The 20038-nt window shown below is 38.1% G+C and overlaps 1 protein-coding gene across 2 annotated transcripts in view; it reads left to right on the top strand.

Annotated features, from left to right (window-relative positions):
* TEDC1 (tubulin epsilon and delta complex 1) overlaps positions 1-17121 on the top strand; it is a 264463-nt gene extending 247342 nt beyond the window's left edge. For both annotated transcript variants that reach the window (XM_044074102.1, XM_044074103.1), the window contains one exon: positions 16712-17121. In XM_044074102.1, the coding sequence (XP_043930037.1) occupies positions 16712-17083 (372 nt within the window). In that variant the 3' untranslated portion in view covers positions 17084-17121. The remainder of the gene's footprint in view (positions 1-16711) is intronic.
* Positions 17122-20038: the final 2917 nt, after the last annotated feature.

Raw genomic sequence — 20038 nt, 5'->3', positions numbered from 1 at the left:
TATTGACCACTCATATCCTTAGTCTGGCCTCTTCCTGGGGCATTCAATTCTGAGGTTGGCACATGCACGTGTACATCTGTTTTATGGCCTACGTCCGACTGCAGCTGATGTCAGATGTACCACATACCCTGTAGTGGCAAAAAACATTTGTATACTGGCCAAACCCTGTAGTGGCAAAAAACATTTGTATACTGGCCAATGTCGGGTGTCTTCTGGCAGGGATATCCCCTCCAAGTAAAGAATACTGCAGCAGTGAAGAGAAGGACATCTATGGTAATAGTAAGATATTACACATCTTTTCTTTCCTTGTGTACAAGTAAAGGATTGTATAATAATGCACACAAAAATCAGCACCCCTCCCCCTTAAGGACCTCTATGGGCAGAAACTAAAAAAAATACTTCTGTCTATAATGTATATATTTTTTGAACATCCTTTCAGTGAGGGTAAACACAATCCAAATCTGCCACCAGCATAATAGCTTTTTTATTACTAAATTCTATTTATTTTTTCCAGCCCAGAATGCTCTTATGGAGGCAGACAGGCAGACATGATCTTATCTTGTGAAGGTGCTTCTTTCCCATAATGCACTGTTACAGGACAGCTGAATAGTTTATATAACGTGAGAAATGCTGTTAAGTTTGAGAATCTTCAGCAGGAGTGTCAGTGACTGACTGGCTATGATTCTTACAGGTTTGTTTTCTTTTGTATCGCAACTTCTTTAAATAGGATTTTGTGTGATGAGAGCAAATAGCCAAGATAACAGTCTTTTTAAAAAAAATTGAATTTGAGTTCCAGGCTCTGCCTCAGCAGCACTCCTCCACGACCTTACTTCCCTCAATCAGGGTATCATATTTCTTGGTTTAAGCAAACTCCACTAATTAGACAATTTGCAGAATGGCAGTACAAACCTAAAAGATATTACGCCTGGTCCTGCCAGCAAAACTGCTCATTGTCTAATAAAATTAGAAATGTTTTTTTGAATCCTGAATATGCACAGATCAAAGTATCTCTAAAAATATTCACAATAAAATATATAGTTTAAAATGCATGCTTGGTTCTCATACAAATATCTTTGCCAAAGAGCAGGTATTTAACATTAAAATGAATTGCCTTATTTCATACAGTGCTTTTCACAACAAATGCTTGTGTGTGTTGCTTAATGGTGAGTAGTTTGGTAACCTGTGAGATGCTGCTGTACTATGTACAACCATTGCTTTACATTGCACATACTCCTAGATATTTAAATTATGCATTAATTTGAAAGTTTACATAACACTGAGAACTAAGCAAAGGCTTAGCAGGTTTATGGTGGGGAGGGGGAAATGCAGTTACAGATTACAGTCTCGAAGGAGTCCCAGATCTACTTATTAGCTTTTTGACCCCCAGTGAATGTATATAACAAAAGAGAACTTGCAGATACCTTGCTGTGTGTGGTTTTCCACAGCAATAAAATTTCTGATGTGATGGAAGAAGGGATGTCACAGCAGAGGAGAAATATTCCTAAAGAAAGTAGAATAAGATTTCTTTCAGCCCCAACACAGTGAGCAGTGGAGAATCTGAGTAGGACAGAAGTGCCACAGAGGGAAAGAAATTGCTAAACTGCTTTTTTGATATGAGGTATTATGGAAATCTTTCTTTAGGGAAGAAAATACACTCTTTGGGAGAAAATGTTGTGCTAAGGGTGTTGATATCCTTTAAATATTGTTTAGCCCATCTGAAAAGACTGTGACTTTGCTGGTGAGAAATACAAGTTGCAGGGATAGAAAGATTTATATTTCGAACTTTCCCAACGTCCTAATGTTTCTATTCCTAGAGGAACAGAGAACTGTTTCCATTTCTTTAAACATACTGCAAGAAAGGTATTTCTTCTCCTCCTTTGTTATTTTAAAGAAGCATGTCTCTCTGTCCAGATTTCTCATTTGAGAACTGCATGACAGTTTCAGTGTCTGGTATTAATGCTGACATACATATTAGCCTCTTAGAACGCCTGTAAAATGCTCCTCCTTCATGCAACTAACAATTGGCTGCCATCAGCTCTTCTCATTCACCAGGTCTACTGGACCCACCCTAACCTCCCCTGGGCTCATCCCAACCCACAACTGGGGTACATGACCTAACACTTTTCCAGCTGACAGCAGCCTTGCAATCTCTTACCTACAGGAGGTACGTGTTTGCTTCTGTCCATGAGAAACCTTCCACTCGGGCTGTAGGCAAGAGCTCACCGTGCTCTTAATGTTGCTGTTGTAATGAGCCTAAGCAGCATCTCTTCCCCATAAGATGGGTGAGCCGGTATCTTCAAATGTTAACTCTCTTCCTCCCTCCCATCCGATTCCTCCAGTACCAATACTGCTGATGGGTAATTATTATCTTAGTATATTATACAAGCCTGCTAAGAAAACTAAGCAGGTGGTCTTAACTTGCAGCAAGCTTTTCTGCATGTATGTTTGTTTTTAATGTCTTTTTCCTTCCTGTCCCAATAACCATTGAGCCGCTTTCCCCAGCATACCCCACTGGCCTTTTCATTTTGGTCTCATTCATGTCTTCCCTTTTTTGCATGTTTTCTAAATGCCCCACTTCTTATCATGGTGGAAGATGATGCATCATTGAATCCAGGCCTGCAATACTGACCGTGATTACAGAAACTCAAGACATTATCCAGCTATAGCACTGTACTTTGTTTTTCAGGCCAGAACATTCATTCTGTGTGATCTGCACTGTTTGAGAGCTACTTCATTTTTGCTTTCTAACTGGTAAACTTAAACTTAACCCATTTTGAGCAGAAAAGGCAAATAATTGATTAGCTATTTTAAAAGGGCTTGTTTAATAAATATTTGGCCATGTGAACAAGCCACTGTGGGATTCAATAGAATGCAGAATATTTTCCCAGGAATTCTGAGTATGACAAGGAAAAGGAGTGCATTAAATCCTCAACTGGAACACTGATTTGTAACATAAGAATGAAAGAAGTCTTAGTATAGTGCTTCTTTGCAGGGGTAAGATGGAGCACTGTATGACTGAGTGACTTTTTGAAGGTCACACGGTAGTCAAAATGGAGAATGTAGGACTCAAATCCAGGACTACAACATGATGCCTGTTAGCACCATATAGCTTCAGTCCTGTTTGTTAAACTGCTATATGGTTAATTTCACATTAGTAAAACAGAAGTCTGTTTTAAAGAAGCATACTTAATTTGCTCTTTACCTAAAAGCATAGATGTTCTTTGTGTTTCACTGTTGCAGTCATTACATTTGGGTAATCTGCTGGCAGGTTGCCCTCAGTCGGCCTGATTAACAAAGTCTTGGATCCTGCGCCGGTTGCTGTCCCTTCTTCCATGATGTCAGGTCGTCAGGGGTATAAAACATGCAGACAATACCATTACATCAGTCTTTCTTGCCGCGCGGAGCCCGAAGCAGAAGCAGTTCACAACTGCCGGTCGGCCGACTCCTGAAATTTTCGTTTTCAAGTTTCAGAACTGAAGTCTTCAACTAAAAGCTAAGTACCCCGTTGGGGAAACTTTTTTTCTTGCTCCTTACCGATGTCAGTAAAAGTTAATAATTGCATTACTTGTGGGAAGCAAATACCTCATAAGGATTTTCATTTGTACTGTATTCCTTGCCTAGTCCCTGACCACAATGTGCTTTGCTGTCGGTGTTGTGCTAAATTTAATCAACGCACGATTAAACATCTGTATATTTTTGCTTCTAAATATTTTGGGTCAAGATTTAATTATCCAGAAATGTCGTCTGTTAGCAATCTGACTACCGGAATACCTAAAAAAAACGCAAAGAAAAAGACGGAGACAGACAGTTGAGGTCCAAAACGGACGATGACGCTTCTCCTAACCCAGTCGCTGGTTCGCCGGTACTCAGTGAGGCGCTTTCGCAGCCCCTGATACCTGCTACTTCTGATTCTCAGGCCTCTATTGAGACCCATTCAGAGTCCGGTATGCAGCGAGATGCTTCACTTATGGAACCCACGGATGTCTCTACCTTAGATGGGTCCGGAGCCACTGTGCAGGCACCAGCTTCTGAGGGTGTTTGTATATTAGACCGACGCCATCTTCAAAACTAAGGCCAAAATCTAAATCTTTGTCTAAAAAACTGACGTCTGGGCCACATGTGCAGGCCCCTATGCCTAAAAAACAAATGATCAAAATGGCTGAAGATTTAATTACTCTGATCAGGGGTAGCCAACCCCCTCCTTCTAAGAGGCTTAGGCAAGACATTGATTATGAGTCTTCTGAACAGGATTCTATTTCTTCTGACTCTTCTAATGAACAGGATTCATCTTTTCCTACTTATGAGGACTCTGATGCAGAGGATTCCATTCATTCTGCCTCTCCCCCTGAGGATTTTTTTTTTTGGGAAACTTTACATGCCTTAAGGGAACATTTCCACTGGGAAAGTCAGGATTTCTCTGAATCTAAAAAGAGACTTAGGGATTTTCTTCTACTTCCTCAGCATAGGCCTTTGGCTATACCTCCTGTTCTAGACATTGTTGATGATGTTTTTTCAGAATCTTGTATGACTGATTCTCTGCCTTCAGCTCCGTGTAAGCCAGACAGATACTACAGGGTTCCTGACTCCCACAAATTCCTTTTCAAAAACCCTATTGCTGATCCTGAAACCATTTCTCAGGGCCCCAAGGGCATTAAGGCCTCTACTGCCAAAAATCCTACCCCTTCTGATAGAGACTCCAGGGCGCTGGATAGATGGGGTAAGAAGGTTTACATGTCTGCAACCTTGGCAATCAGAGCTTTAAACTGTCAATTTCATATGCTTAAATATCAGCAGCATATCATGGGACTACTTAAACAGAAAATGATGTTAATTTCTGACTGTGTGGAAAATAAAGAATTGCAGGATTTATTGCATTCAGCTGAACAAGTTGGAAAACATATTTTGCAATGTGGTTTTGATTCCTTGAAGGCCTCTTGCAGGGCTGCTGTAACTGGATCTGTGCTAAAAAGGCATGCTTGGCTCAGAGCAAACTGTGCCTGACCATGTTAAAGCAAAATTGTTGGATGCTCCTTTACAACAGGACTGTCTCTTTGGTAATAAGGCTGAAGAAGTGTTAAAAAAGATGGAAGATAAAGCAAAATCTATGCAAACTGTGAAAGGTTTCTTACAAGTGCAACCTCCAAGATTTAGTAGGCACTGGCCTACTAAGAACTGGTCCTTCCCAGTCACCTCGAGAGCTGCTCAAGTCAAATCAAGACATTCCAAAGGCTCCAGGTTTCAGTCACAAGGAACTTTTAGAACAAAACAATGGGGTGCCTCCACCTCCAAATCTGGAAGCAACAAGGCACCTCCCTATGGTAAACAGTCTCAATGACTTCTCTCTACAATCATCAAGCACTTACGTCTTAGCCACCTCTTTGGGGGGAAAACTAGCACTTCATGCACGAAACTGGCAAATTATTACCCAGGACAAATGGGTTTTAAATATAGTATACCAGGGATACAGATTTCACTTCCACATGTTGCCAATCCCAAACGGATGGCCAGATCTGCCCCCAAATCAGTGGGCAGAGGCCCAGAAACAAGTTCTATCCCTCATGAACATTCAACAAGAACCAGAAGAGGAAAACGGACAAGGTTTCTATTCCAGACTTTTCCTGGTACCCAGAAAAGACAAATCATGGCGTCCAATTCTGGACTTATCCACTCTAAACACATTTCTGGACATTCCAAAATTCAAGATGCTGACTCTTCAACAGTTACTACCTATGCTAGGCAAAGATGCCTGGTTGGCAACTCTAAAGAGGCTTACCTGCATATCCCAATCAGGGAATCTTGCAGAAGATACCTCAACTTCAAAGCAGGCTACTTGCATTACTAGTTCTCTGCACTGCCCTTTGGCTTATCTACTGTGCCCAGGGTCTTTACAAAGTGCCTGGCACCAGTAATTGCATTTTGCAGGCAAAGAAATATTCAAATGTATCCATACCTGGACGGTTGTCTAATTCGGGCAGAAAACAAGGACATTCTGCTAAAGCATCTGGTGTTTGTAAAAAGGGTTCTAACTTGTCTAGGGTACACCATAAACGAAAATAAATCACAACTGCTACCCTCTCAAAAAATTATATTCCTGGGTGCAAGCTTGAATACATCTGCCCAGATGACTTACCTTACGCCAGAGAAGCAAATTCAATTGATGACTTACTTCAAACAGGTGGCCACAAAAACCCTGCTATCTGCAAGACAAATTCTGCAAGCCTTTGGGTTCATGGTCTCCTGCATTCTTCTAATTCCATATGCAAGACTGCATATGAGGAAACGTCAGTGGTACTTAAAAAGTTTATGGAGTCAACATTGTCACAGCCTGGAAACAATGATTCCTATTGTGCCTTGCCTGCAACTAGAGTTCCTATGGTGGGCAGAGGACTGCCATTCACTCCACCCCCTGCTGCCCAAACCCTAACAACAGACACATCAGACTATGCTTGGGGGGCTCATCTGGCAGGGAAGTGCATTCAGGGCAAATGGAGCCCAAATCAAATGCACCTACATATCAATCAGAAAGAGATGCTAGCTGTACAGAATGCTCTGACAGCCTTCAAGGACTACCTTTGTCCAGGTCAACTAATGATGAAGACAGACAACACCACAGTTACGTGGTACATAAACAAGCAGGGGGATACACATTCCTACCCCTTTGCAGAATAGCCATGGCATTGTGGAACATGGCCTTGACCTATCCGATACAACTACAAGCTCAATTCCTGCCAGGAAAGCTAAATACTCTGGCAGATGTCTGGCAGATGAACTAAGCAGAAATCGTATGGACCCACATGAATGGAAATTGGAACAGGAAGTTTTCAACATGTTGACACGCAAATGGGGGAACCCAGACATGGATCTTTTTGCCTCACCCCAGAACTATCAGTGGACAAATTCTGCACAAGAATTCATCACAAAAAAGCCTGGAAAGTGGATGCTCTATCATTCAGCTGGAAAAACCTATCAGTCTATGCTTTTCCCTGTCTGCCTCTGCTCTCCAAAGTTCTACTAAAAGTCAAACAGGACAAACCAAAAATGAGTCTGGTTGCTTCAGACTGGTCTTGCCAACACTGGTACCCACTCCTGCGCAATGTGTCACACCTTCCTCATGGCACCTGCCTCAGACACCTTACCTTCTGTCTCAGCACAACTGCCAAATTCTGCACACTCCGTTCCAAACTTTGAATCTTGCAGCATGGTTAATCAACTAATTTCATCCTTGGCATCCCTCAGCAAACCATTGATGGATGTCATTTTGAAGGCTAGAAGGCCTAGTACTAGAAAATCTTATGCTGACAAATGGAAAAGATTCTGTGCCTAGAACCAGTCACAAGGAATAAACACAGCAATCTTTTTCTAACATAAAAATCTATGCTTCTGCCATTTCAGCTCATTACAACACAGAACCTCCCCTCTTCTCTCATCCTCTGCTAAAGCAGCATCTCAGAGGGGCCAAAAATTTAAGACCTCCCAGGAGAGCACCAACTCCTGCATGGGACCTCAATTTTGTTTTGGAAAAACTCACTCTCCCTCCTTTTGAAACAGCTGCTACTGCAGACCTAAAATTTCTCTCCTGGAAAACAGCTTTCCTTTTAGCAGTCACTTCAGCTAGAAGGATTTCAGAATTGCAGGCTCTTATGGCAGTGGAGCCTTTCATTATTTTTCATCTGGACAGGGTGGCTCTCAGATCAATCCATCTTTCATGCCTAAGGTGGTATCCAGTGTGGCTCTTAATCAGACTATTCATCTGCCAACTTTCTTCCCCAATCCACAGAACAAGGGTGAGCAGATTCTGCATTCATTGGATGTACACACAACTTAGCTTCTACTTAAACAGGACAAAATCTTAAGAAAATCTGAACAACTATTGGTGGCATTTGCTGCAGGGGCAGAGGGAAAGGCTATTTCAAAGCAGACTATTTCCAAATGGATAAGCCATTGTATTTGTTTCTGCTATATGCACCATGGTAAACCTATCCCCAAGGGGATCGGGTCTCGTTCCACCAGGGCTGCATCTACTTCTGCAGCTTTTCTCAGGGGGTTCCTACCAGAGACATTCTAGAAGCTGCTACCTGGAGCTCAGTTCATACGTTCCCCAAACATTACCATTTATCTCTCTTCTCTAAATCCAGAGCCAACTTTGCCACTGCTGTCCTGCAGGGCCTTACAGCTGCTCCTAATGCTGTATAAATCCATCCTCCCAACCATAGCTTTGGGAGTCTACCCAAATGTAATGACTGCAACAGTGAAACATGAAGAACATAGTACAGTTGTGTACACTTACCATAAATGTAGATGTTCGAGTGTATTCACTGTTGCAGTCCTGGTTACTCACCCTCCAGCCCCCTGTTTTTCTCTTACTGTACCTTTCCTTTCTTTTACTATGCTTAAAAGCCTTTTTGGGTGTATTTGCTTTTGTTTGAAGGTATATTTTTTGTGTTTTACTTGGGTAATGGCATTGGCTGCATGTTTTATACCCCTAATGACCTGACATCATGGAAGAAGGGACAGCAACCGACGCAGGACCCAAGACTTTGTTAATCAGGCTGACTAAGGGCAACCTGCCAGCAGATTACCCAAATGTAATGACTGCAACAGTGAATACACTCGAACATCTACATTTATGGTAAGTGTACACAACTGTACTTTGTGTTTAGCACAAAACATCAGATTCAGCTAATGCTGATACGCAAGAGAATGTGAAAGGGAGGACTTCATGCATGTCTAGGTAAAATTAAACAAAATAAATAAAGAGATGAAAATAAGTATCGTCAATGCAAAGACACAGTTAAAATGAAACATCTACCACACAGTCCACTATCCACAACATGCACCTTATCTATGTCCTCTGCTTTGCATATATCACTGCATGTGTGCACAGAGTACATTTGCATTTTACACTGTCTGCACTTATCTCCCTGATTTTGTATATGCCACTGAAAGAGTGCACTGTGCTTTGGATTTGTATGGACTAATGTGCACAGCTCCTACATCACCAGTTTTATAGGCACAACTGTGTGCATGCAGTGCATCACTGACATTCATGACCAATGTATACGTACCTAAATCCACAACTTTGCATGTGACACTGTGCAGTTACACTCCCCCCCCCCAACTATACGTGTGCTACTGTGCTTGTACAGTGCATCTGCTTCCTTTGCATAATCTACTGTAAGTATTCACTGTGTGCTTGGATTCATGTGTGCACTACATTCTGTGCTTTTCCTTTCCCACTATGCAATGAGACTCCTTCTTTCCATATACTATTGTAAGTACACTGTATCCCCAGTTTAAATAAGCAGCATGTGAGCTCCCCTGTGCTGTCCATTAAGTCCGTTGAATCACTATATCTTTTTTTAAAAAGTCCTGAAAAGGATGAGATTAACTGAGAGAAATGAGATAATAAATTTGATTCAGTGGCCAAGGTGCAGTAAAAGCTTACATTATTACACACATACAGCAGCTGAAAAATCACTGCATGTGTGTGTGTGCATGCATGCATACATACACACACACACACACACACACACACACACACACACACACACACACACACACACACATATATAGCTTCAGCCTTTAACAGTTATAGTTTAAATCCGGCCTGCAGTTTATTTGAGCTAGCTGCTTAAGAGCTCTCTATACCATCCATTGTGTCCAGCAATCTAACTTTCAGATTTAAATGTCCTGAAAATGGAGGCCAATGCATACTGTAATAAATAAAACAACACTGGCTGGCTTTTTGCATAAATGGTGAAGGCCTAACTTTATCGCCCTGAGGTTGTTGGCATGATTTCTGACCTGGGAGCTGAAAGAGCTAGTTGGAGATGAGGAGGAAAAGGAGTGATGAAGCAGAGACTGTTCACCCTCTCTGATGTGGGAAGTTTGGTTGCATTATCCTACAGTGCACAATCCATTCTTGGAATTCCTGGTGGAGAGCAGAGATTGGACTGAGGCACTTACTGAAAGAGGCAAGGCCTTTGAGGGTTGCATCACTCATAGAAGAGGCTGATACACCTCACAAAGACTCGTTGCATGCCTACCTTTGAGTTGCTGTGGGCATGTACGTGCACTGGAGCAAATACCTGATGATTGTATGACATCCACTGTACTCGCCTGTCACTCTGAAGGGTGACAGATTGGCTGTAAGCTTCCATGATTCAGTACTGACCTCTATTTACTGTGTGGAGTATGTGTTCTCTTTATGTTTATACATGGGATTTAGTCAGGTGCTGTACTTTCATCCTACCACAAAAGCAGGCTCGTTGATTGGATGCTCATATTATAATGTGTGTGTATATCTATATATATATTAACAACAAACTCTATGACCAAGCTGAAGATAACTGAGTATATTACTAAAGACTTCAACTATTTATGAGGCAAAAAAACAAAATGCAAAATCAAAAAACGGACAGGAGCCAAGTTCTAAGCGCTTTCCTCTCTTTAATAAGTGATCAGAAACGTCATCAGAATAACAGTTAACCGTGCAGTTCATAGAATTATATATCAAATAGGTAGCGCTCCATTTAAAAGGAACCAATGGGATGTAATGGTAATAAAAACATAGTAATACACTTCGAAGATAGATCCAATTGAACTCAATGAAGTATGGAACACCAATCTTGCGCTTTCATTCACTTTATTTAACGTGAACTTCATCAGAAACAACTCACCCAGACACTAAAGCACTTTTTATAGTAAAGGAATAGTCACATGTTCTATGATGTAAATAATTAATTCCATTTGTATATTACATACCTTTATAAATTTATATTCTCTTTTAAATACATATTTTAAAAAATGCTAAATTTGTGCACGATGTATAATAATAAAAATAATAATAAAAATCATTTCTTAGATAAAAAACATTTTATATTAACTAACTCATTAAGTCCTGGAGCTTGATCTGCTCCTAGATATACCTGCCAAATAGATTCTCTGCATTCTAGCTCAAGTTTTTTATCTCCACTAAAAATACTATTATTAACACTATCCAAAACAGAAAAAATAAACTTTTTGAAATTGTTACACATGGTAGAATGCTTGCCCAGTGCATTTGTCATGTCCTTTTTCTTGATAGCTAAAATATGTTCACTTATTCTTTTTCTAAAACATCTCGTAGTCATCCCTACATAATAGCTTGGACATGACTGGCATTGGGCAACATATATTACCATGTCACTATGACAAGTATAATACTTTTTAGACCAATGTGTGATGTTTAAATGTGAAAAATAAACTGATGAAGAATTACTAATATATCTACATTGTTTACAATGATGGCATGCATATGTACCCCTGGTGTTGATAATGAAACCACTCTTCTTGTCCAATGTGTCTACTCTTTTCTCCAATAAACTTTTAAGGTTTACTAAAGGTAAAATTGGGTTTAGTACCTATAACTTTAACTAATTCCTGATTACCTAACACTATCTTCCAATTTTCAAATATAATCCCTTTAATAAGCCACATTTCATTAGAAATAGGTAAAACAAATGCATTGTTAAACTCTTTGTCCACAGTTGAAATATTGCTAGTGGAAAATGTTGAAAAATGAATCAAAATAGGACTGGCTTTATTATTTCTTAATACCATAACTTCCCTTTCAATAGATTCTAACCAAGAAATATGATAACCTCTACCTAGAAAAAATGTTCTCAAAATTTTCCATTTCATTGTAGAAAATGTCTTGAGATGTCAATCTACTCAGTCTGATGTATTGTCCCTTAATAACTCCTCTTTTCATGTGCAATGGGTGTAAACTTTCTTTATGCAAGTACTGATTAGCAAATGTAGCAATCTTATTTGGTCATTCTCTCTTAGTTCTTTCAAGGCCTTAATTTCTAACTCATTTAAATTATTTGTATTTTTCATAGGTAGAATGTCTCTAATGGCTTCTTCACACATATTTTGAAATACTTGCAACGTGCCTATTAATGGTGGATTGTAGGTACTTGCTTTTTTAGGGCCTATGTGTGATGTTATACAATTAATGTCTTGCAATATGTATTTCAAATTTAACTTTCTCAGCGTTAATCTGAAATCAACAATGGTCCTAGCTAAATTAAAAGTATTTGTAGGAATAAAAGAAAATCCCTTTTGAAGGAGATTAATTGTAGGAACTGAAATGGCTATACTAGATAAATTGTGTATCTGTATATCATAGTTATTAAAACTGCTTTCTTCTACCATCTCTTTTTGTTCCTGCGCTTGCCCTTGGGCTTGTTCTGTACTACTTTGGACCAAGTGGGTGCCCTCTTGTTCCCTTGTTTGTCCACCAAAAAAAGGCACCGTATTAACTGCTCCTTCATTAACATTGTTATTATTACCACCATTGTTGTTAGAATTCCCATTTGTTGTCTCAGTATTAGATTTGGAAGAAACTACACATTTCTCACAATTAGTGTTGCTATTAGTAACACTTGTGTCTTTTACATTGTTATTATAAAGCCTTACATTTGTACAACTTGAATTGTTGTTATCATTCTCATCAACAATAACACAATTACTGTTGGTGTCGTAATCATAACCTGCAAAAGATTTCGTGTTCACAGTATATGCAGTCTTATTTGCGTATGCTAAAATATCGCGCTTAAATTTCTTTTGTTTCCTTGCCACAATTGTGGCCCTTTGTCTGACCGCTTTGGCTGTAATGCCACAATATAAGTTGTTAAACATTGAAAAACACGAAAAATTGTTAACTTTCTTGTCCATTGAGTCCTGGAGCTTGATCTAGCCATTATTTAGAAGACTCCTGGCATTTGCTTGAATTATTAAGATATTTAAAACCATCTAGTACAGATTTTTGTATGGCATCATTAGATGTTCAGTCATTATACACCAGTATTGATCGAGAGATGGGTATTGAGTATTTGAGAGAGTATCTATCCAAATATAGCAATTTACACAACACTAAAGTTAACACTGTGTGTATGTTAATGGAATTAGTACTTGACGACATTTTTTTTACTTTCAATGGTAATTTTTACAAGCAAAGTTCTGGTGTTGCAATGGGTGCAAGAGTGGCTCCGTCTTATGCAAATTTGGTAATGGCCAACTGGGAAAGTACCTTTATTAACAATAGTTGTTACAGTGAAAAAATTATGTTTTATTGTCGTTACATAGACGATTTATTTTTATTTTTTCTTTGGCAAGGTACATTAGATGAGTTTAACGACTTTGTTAGTTATTTAAACAGTACTACCAATTTTTTAAAATTCACAGTAGGTGATTACGGATCAAGTTTAAATTTTCTTGATCTAAATTTTCTTTATGACTCTACACTCAGACAATTTTTTAGCAAAATTTATAGGAAATCAATATTTGCTAATCAGTACTTGCATAAAGAAAGTTTACACCCATTGCACATGAAAAGAGGAGTTAAGGGACAATACATCAGATTGAGTAGATTGACATCTCAAGACATTTTCTAAAATGAAATGAAAATTTTGAGAACATTTTTTCTAGGTAGAGGTTATCATATTTCTTGGTTAGAATCTATTGAAAGGGAAGTTATGGTATTAAGAAACAATAAAGCCAGTCCTATTTTGATTCATTGTTCAACATTTTCCACTAGCAATATTTCAACTGTGGACAAAGAGTTTAACAATGCATTTGTTTTACCTATTTCTAACGAAATGTGGCTTATTAAAAGGATTATATTTGAAAATTGGAAGATAGTGTTAGGTAATCAGGAATTAGTTAAAGTTATAGGTACTAAACCCAATTTTACCTTTAAGAAAGTAGTAAACCTTAAAAGTTTATTGGAGAAAAGAGTAGACACATTGGACAAGAAGAGTGGTGTCGTTATCAACACCAGGGGTACATATACGTGCCATCATTGTAAACAATGTAGATATATTAGTAATTCTTCATCTGTTTATTTTTCACATTTAAACATCACACATTGGTCTAAAAAGTATTATACTTGTCATAGTGACATGGTAATATATGTTGCCCAATGCCAGTCATGTCCAAGCTATTATGTAGGGATGACTATGAGATGTTTTAGAAAAAGAATAAGTGAACATATTTTAGCTATCAAGAAAAAGGACATGACGAATGCACTGGGCAAGCATTCTACCATGTGTAACAATTTCAAAAAGTTTATTTTTTCTGTTTTGGATAGTGTTAATAATATTATTTTTAGTGGAGATAAAAAACTTGAGCTAGAATGCAGAGAATCTGTTTGGCAGGTATATCTAGGAGCAGATCAAGCTCCAGGACTTAATGAGTTAGTTAATATAAAATGTTTTTTATCTAAGAAATGATTTTTATTATTATACATCGTGTACATATTTAGCATTTTTTAAAATATGTATTTAAAAGAGAATATTAATTTATAAAGGTATGTAATATACAAATGAAATTAATTATTTACATCATAGAACATGTGACTATTCCTTTACTATAAAAAGTGCTTTAGTGTCTGGGTGAGTTGTTTCTGATGAAGTTCACGTTAAATAAAGTGAATGAAAGCGCTAGATTGGTGTTCCATACTTCATTGAGTTCAATTGGATCTATCTTCGAAGTGTATTACTAAGTTTTGTTTGTGAAGTTCTTCCGTTTTCGTGGTAATAAAAACATATAGCATAAATATGAAGGAGACCAAACATAACCCTTATTTACTCAGTTACCATAGAAACAATGTGTTATTAAAACAAGACAGTAAGATGAACTGTAAATAGCAGTCAGCGGTGCCATTTTAAAGCGCATTTAATGTTCAGAGACTCATTGAGTCCTGGGGAGAAATCCGCTCTAAGTCTTAATTGCCACAGCAATTCCCTCACTTCAAGCAAAGTATTAACATCACCAAAGAACTGTTCAAGTTTCTCCATAACAATAAACTTAAAATGTGTAAAATTAGTGCAAATCACACTGTGCTTAGCTAAAGCATTACATAGGTCCCCATTCCGAATGGTTGTGCAGTGTTCCTTAATTCGTGCAGATAGCATTGTGGTAGTCTTGCCTATATAAAAGGAAGGGCATGTAATACAGTAGGCAGTGTAAACCACAAATTCTGATTTACAATTAAAATGTTTGTTAAAAGACGCAGTGAAATCATTATGTTTAAACTTGAAAGAGCTGCCTTCAGAGATATAAGAACAAGCTGCACATGTTCCGCATTTAAACATACCCTTATTGTCATCACTAGTGTCAGCTGGGAGAATCAAAAAAAGGGAATCTCTATTCTCAAAGTAAAATCTAAGTGATCTAGTTTTTTTTGTAAGAAAAAATCGGGGAATCTCCTAATGTATTAGCAACCTCTTGGCTACTACTGAGAATGTCCCAGTTGTTAAAAATAATGTGTTTAATAAGTTGAGCATCCCTACTAATAGGAACAGGAAAACTAGTACATCCCATTGGTTTCTTTAAATTGGAGCACTACCTTAACTGTTATTCTGATGAAGTTTCTGATTTTGCATTTTGTTTTTTTTGCCTCATAAATAGTTGAAGTTTTTAGTAAAAAAAAAAAAAAATATATATATATATATATATATATATATATATATATATAAATAAAAAAATATAGTTTATCATAATATCGACGAAGAAAATAATTTCGGACTAAAACACTGAACCACAGCCACAAAAAAAATGCCACACATCACAATGTCGAATCAGTTGAACAAATTTAGCTGATTCGACATTAACATCGAACACATCATGTGATGTCTGTGTAGGAGCGTAGAAACACTAACCTCCTACACCTGACATCACGTTTTTTCAGGGGGGCACCCCCTGCATTCCCCTGTAGGGGGCTGCGCCCCCACACACACCCTGCTAACTATATATTCCAACTCCAAGATCGCACCACAGTGAGGAAAGGGATGAATTTCCCAAACCACACTGTACTGCGATCTCTGACAGTACATCGAGTTCATATCAGTGAATATGAACTTCTGAACTTTCGACACGGAGACATTCAGCAAGATGGACATTCGAAAAGCCAACTTTCAAGTGTGTTCCCAATCTCTGTTTGCAATTTTCATAATAAACCATATAATATGTGTGTGTGTGTGTGTGTGTATATATATATATATATATATATATATATATATATATATATATATATATATATCCCCTTCAGAAGCTCATAGTTTCAAAACTTCGACCTTCAAATGGCTGAGACCAGAAGATTGAAGTTTTGAAACTTCAGACATTTTGAATGGAGATTGCCATACAGTGTGGAATGGGTTATTTACTGCTTTCCACACTGTAGTGCGATTTCGGGGTTGGTATATTTATTTAGCAGGGAGTGTGGGTGGTGCAGGGAGGCATGTCCCCGTGCAAAAAAGTAAATATTTTGTTTTTATTTATTTAGATTTCAAAGTTTCAAAACTTTGATTTTCTGGTCTCAGCTGTTTGAAGTTCGAAGTTTTGAAACTTTGAGCATTAGAAGTATATCCATACATATTTTTTTACCATTTTACTTGGGCCCTAGTCTTTACAAAAGGGTCAGTTACAGACTGGTGAGTAAACTTGAGTGAGTGACTAGAATACAGAAAAGAGTTCAAGAATCTTTGTGTTTATATCATCACGTGTTCGTCATCATTATTTAATTTTCTGTAGCTATTGATTGTTTTACTTTTTGTCATTGGCTTTTTAATTTTAACAAACTTTTTGTGAGTCTTTACTTAATTTGGAGTTCATTATGTTTATTACTTATTTTCAATAGCTAAGCTATTTATTCTCCTCCACAAAGGTAAAACGGGAAGAAAAGAAATTACTTGATGAAGAATTATTTGTGGAAAAGTTAAAGAAATTGCAAAATGAAGTGGAACTGAAATTTGCTTCTGCAAGAGAGAAATGGAGACGAACCTTAAAGCATGGTACATACCAGTTGCTGCTTCAGGAGGATCCTTTTCAAGTGAAAAAAGGCACCAGCAGCATCTCTAGGAATAAAGAATTGCATGGGAATGTTGTAAAGGCTTCTGAGATGGTAGCTGATCTTCAGAAAACAGAATCTTTGTTGCAGAATGAATTGACTGTTTTACAGGAAGAGTGCAGAAATCATCTAAAGCAGATTGCAGGAAGTCTACAGGGGATCATTTGCATACCTCCTGTAAAAACGTAGTTGCTGTCATACAGAATAAATTAATATAACACTTCTGAGCTTGATTCTCGTTTTTAAGAACTGACTTTAAAGCATCAACCAGAAAATCAACTGTTTTTAACTGTGTGCATATTGTGTCGAGCATGAGGCTTTTTGAACATGACGTATATAGGATAAGTGCTGCAAAATGCAAAGAACAGTGCACATGTACAATGTGATTTATTTATTTATTCATTCTTTGATTAACCAGTGTAGAGCACTGATCCAGCTAGGGTGTTTGTCACCTGTACACATTTTTTAACCTGAAAATCTGTTTAAGAACCACAGAACCCAGTGATTCTAAAGGATAAGCCATTCTCTTTATACCAATAGTTGTGTGATTGCAGTGGGGTGCTATCTGTAATAACCTGATGTACCACCTAGATCAAACAGTGGGGGAAAGTCACAATCCAAGTTTTAGACTAAGAAAGGATCTTCTGAGTAATAAATTGTATTTATTTTGCAGTCTGACCAGTAGTCCACTGTATAGAACATACATATGTGTGGGTCACCTTACTTACTTTAGTTTTCACTTTATAAATTAATTTACATTTGTTTGGCTTGCTCCTCCAATACTTCACTATTCAAGAATTAAATAGCAGGTACATTGCCATTTCCCACACACATCTGTGTTTGAGTGAAACTTCTGTAGATTCGATAGGGACCTAAAAATGAAGATATAATGGTTTTGATCGTATTAGTACATGGAAGTTGTGGGATTCAAAGCAGTTGGACAGTGTTCACTGAGCAGTAATAAAATAAAAACTGAAATTGTTGTAACAATATGAAATGACCTTGAAAACGTGCATTAGATTAGTAAAATTAAAATCCGCAAAGCAGTATCTTACCAATGATGTAAAAATAAAGCTGACTTTCATAACTGACTGTCAAACAGATATAAACAAAATGCCATGAAATCTGTAGTCAGCAGTATTATACAGATGCAGAGCTAATAAAATTATGGTTTTGGTACAAGAACCCAACCAGTCTCTAGAATTGCAAAAATCGCATTACTAAATGGCATTCAGTAGTACTTTCCTCTAAACAGATAAGGTCATTCTACACAAAAGAATGAAATGAACATATTTTTGTAGTTGAAATAAGTCCTAAAATCACCCACAGCTGATGCATTCCTGCATTGTTTCACCACAGTTTGTTTTTCCAAGTCTGAATCGTATATTAAATGTAGAACTTCATCATCCTATTTGGCTTTACGAATCTTGTCCAGTAAATCCAGAGCAGTCAGTAGCTTTAGAAAGAGCTTAAGGGATAAAACTGCACCAGTAGATGTGACCAGTCACTGAAACTGATTCCATTCTCTATCTGCCATCCAAGGTAGAATTCCTCAAAACTATGTGTGCAGCCATAAAATGGGTTAAGGGGGCTAGAGACCAAGTTATTAATCCATCCAAAAAAGCCAAAGCAAAATAACTGTGAAGGCAGAGGTTTGTCAGTTAATAATCGTGTCGACCCTAAACAGTATGGTATCCCAGCAAAGAGAGGCAGTTCCGAAAAGGTGTGGGGGGATAACGTCCAGCCTTATGGTCAGTGTGACCAACCAAACCCAGAATGCAGTCTGATCAAAAACCAATGAATCCAGGAAACCACAACACAGCACGTAAAGAATAGTACTGTAGCATATAATTAGTGTAAAAAGTAAAATGATTTCCATTATCAGTCAGACAACTTAAACTAGGCAAACAAATAATTCTAGCTACAATTGCAAGCACAGTTTGGAAGGCATAAAAAATATTTGGTGTTTCCATGGTATATCTGCTAACTGCCTATCGCCATCTTTATGGCAGAATGTGTATTTGGAGTTTTTGTTAACAAGATTTGTACCACTGAACTAGAGGTTCTTTACAGGAGAAACCAGTCCCACAGCATAAATCTTGCAGTAGTTTATTAGAATATCTAGTTGGCCTAAGCAGTACATCTTTCAGAGGAAAACAGAGTATCCTTAAAAAAAAAATCAAGGACATAGGAATAGCAAGACCACCACACTACAGCTGGAGTCCAAGTTTGAACCTTTTTGACCCAGGATAAAGAAGCAGCACTAACCACTGTGCCACTATGCCCTTTGCCCCAATTAAGTTCTGTGATGTATCCATGAATGCAAACCCTTCCTGGATCCAGTCACTGTAAGAGAAGCAGCTTCCTACTGCAACCCTACTTTAAAACATATTTAGTATAGTACTGAATTGTAGCAGTTGCTACCTTGTATATTAGTATCATATGTTTTTAGTGTTGAGTGAATTTTATAACCATGTGTCCATACCGCTGACATGTATTACTATAGCAACACAGAAAATTATAATTTCACTGTATCCACATGTACAGTAGAGGATATCTTGCACTGAACATATTCTAATATTCTCAAAGGCCACTATGAAAAACTTACTGTGAGAAGCTGTATTTTGAATTACTTGGAGCTATAAACTGAGCCACATCCATTTGATGATGTTCTTCGTGTTTCACTGTTGTAGTCATTACATTTGTGTTATCTGCCTGCAGGTAGCCCTCAGCCGGCCTGAATACCAGAGTCTTGGATTCCTGCATCAGATGCTGTCTCCTCTTTCATGACGTCAGGGGTATAAAACATGCAGCCGACGCCATTACATCAGTCTTTCTTGCCGCGTGGTTCCCAAAGCAAAAGCAGTTTGCAAGTGCTGGTCGGCCGACTCCTGAAATTTTCATTTTCGAGTTTCAGAACTGAAGTCTTCAAAAAAGCTAAGTACCCTGTTGGAGGATCCTTTTTCTTGCTCTCAAACCAATGTCAGTAAAAGTTATCAATTGTATTACCTGTGGAAAGCAAATACCTCATAAAGATTTTCATTTATACTGCATTCCTTGCTTAGCCCCAGACCACAGCGTCCCTCGCTGTTGGTTTTGTGCCTTATTCAACCCCCAAACTATTAGTCGTTGGGCTATTTTTGC

This window comes from Protopterus annectens, chromosome 6.part0 (assembly GCF_019279795.1).
Source record: "Protopterus annectens isolate FY-2018-M chromosome 6.part0, PAN1.0, whole genome shotgun sequence".
Classification (NCBI taxonomy): Eukaryota; Metazoa; Chordata; order Ceratodontiformes; family Protopteridae; genus Protopterus; species Protopterus annectens.
The sequence above is the reverse complement of the archived record's forward strand: the minus strand, read 5'-3'. Positions and strand labels throughout refer to the sequence as shown.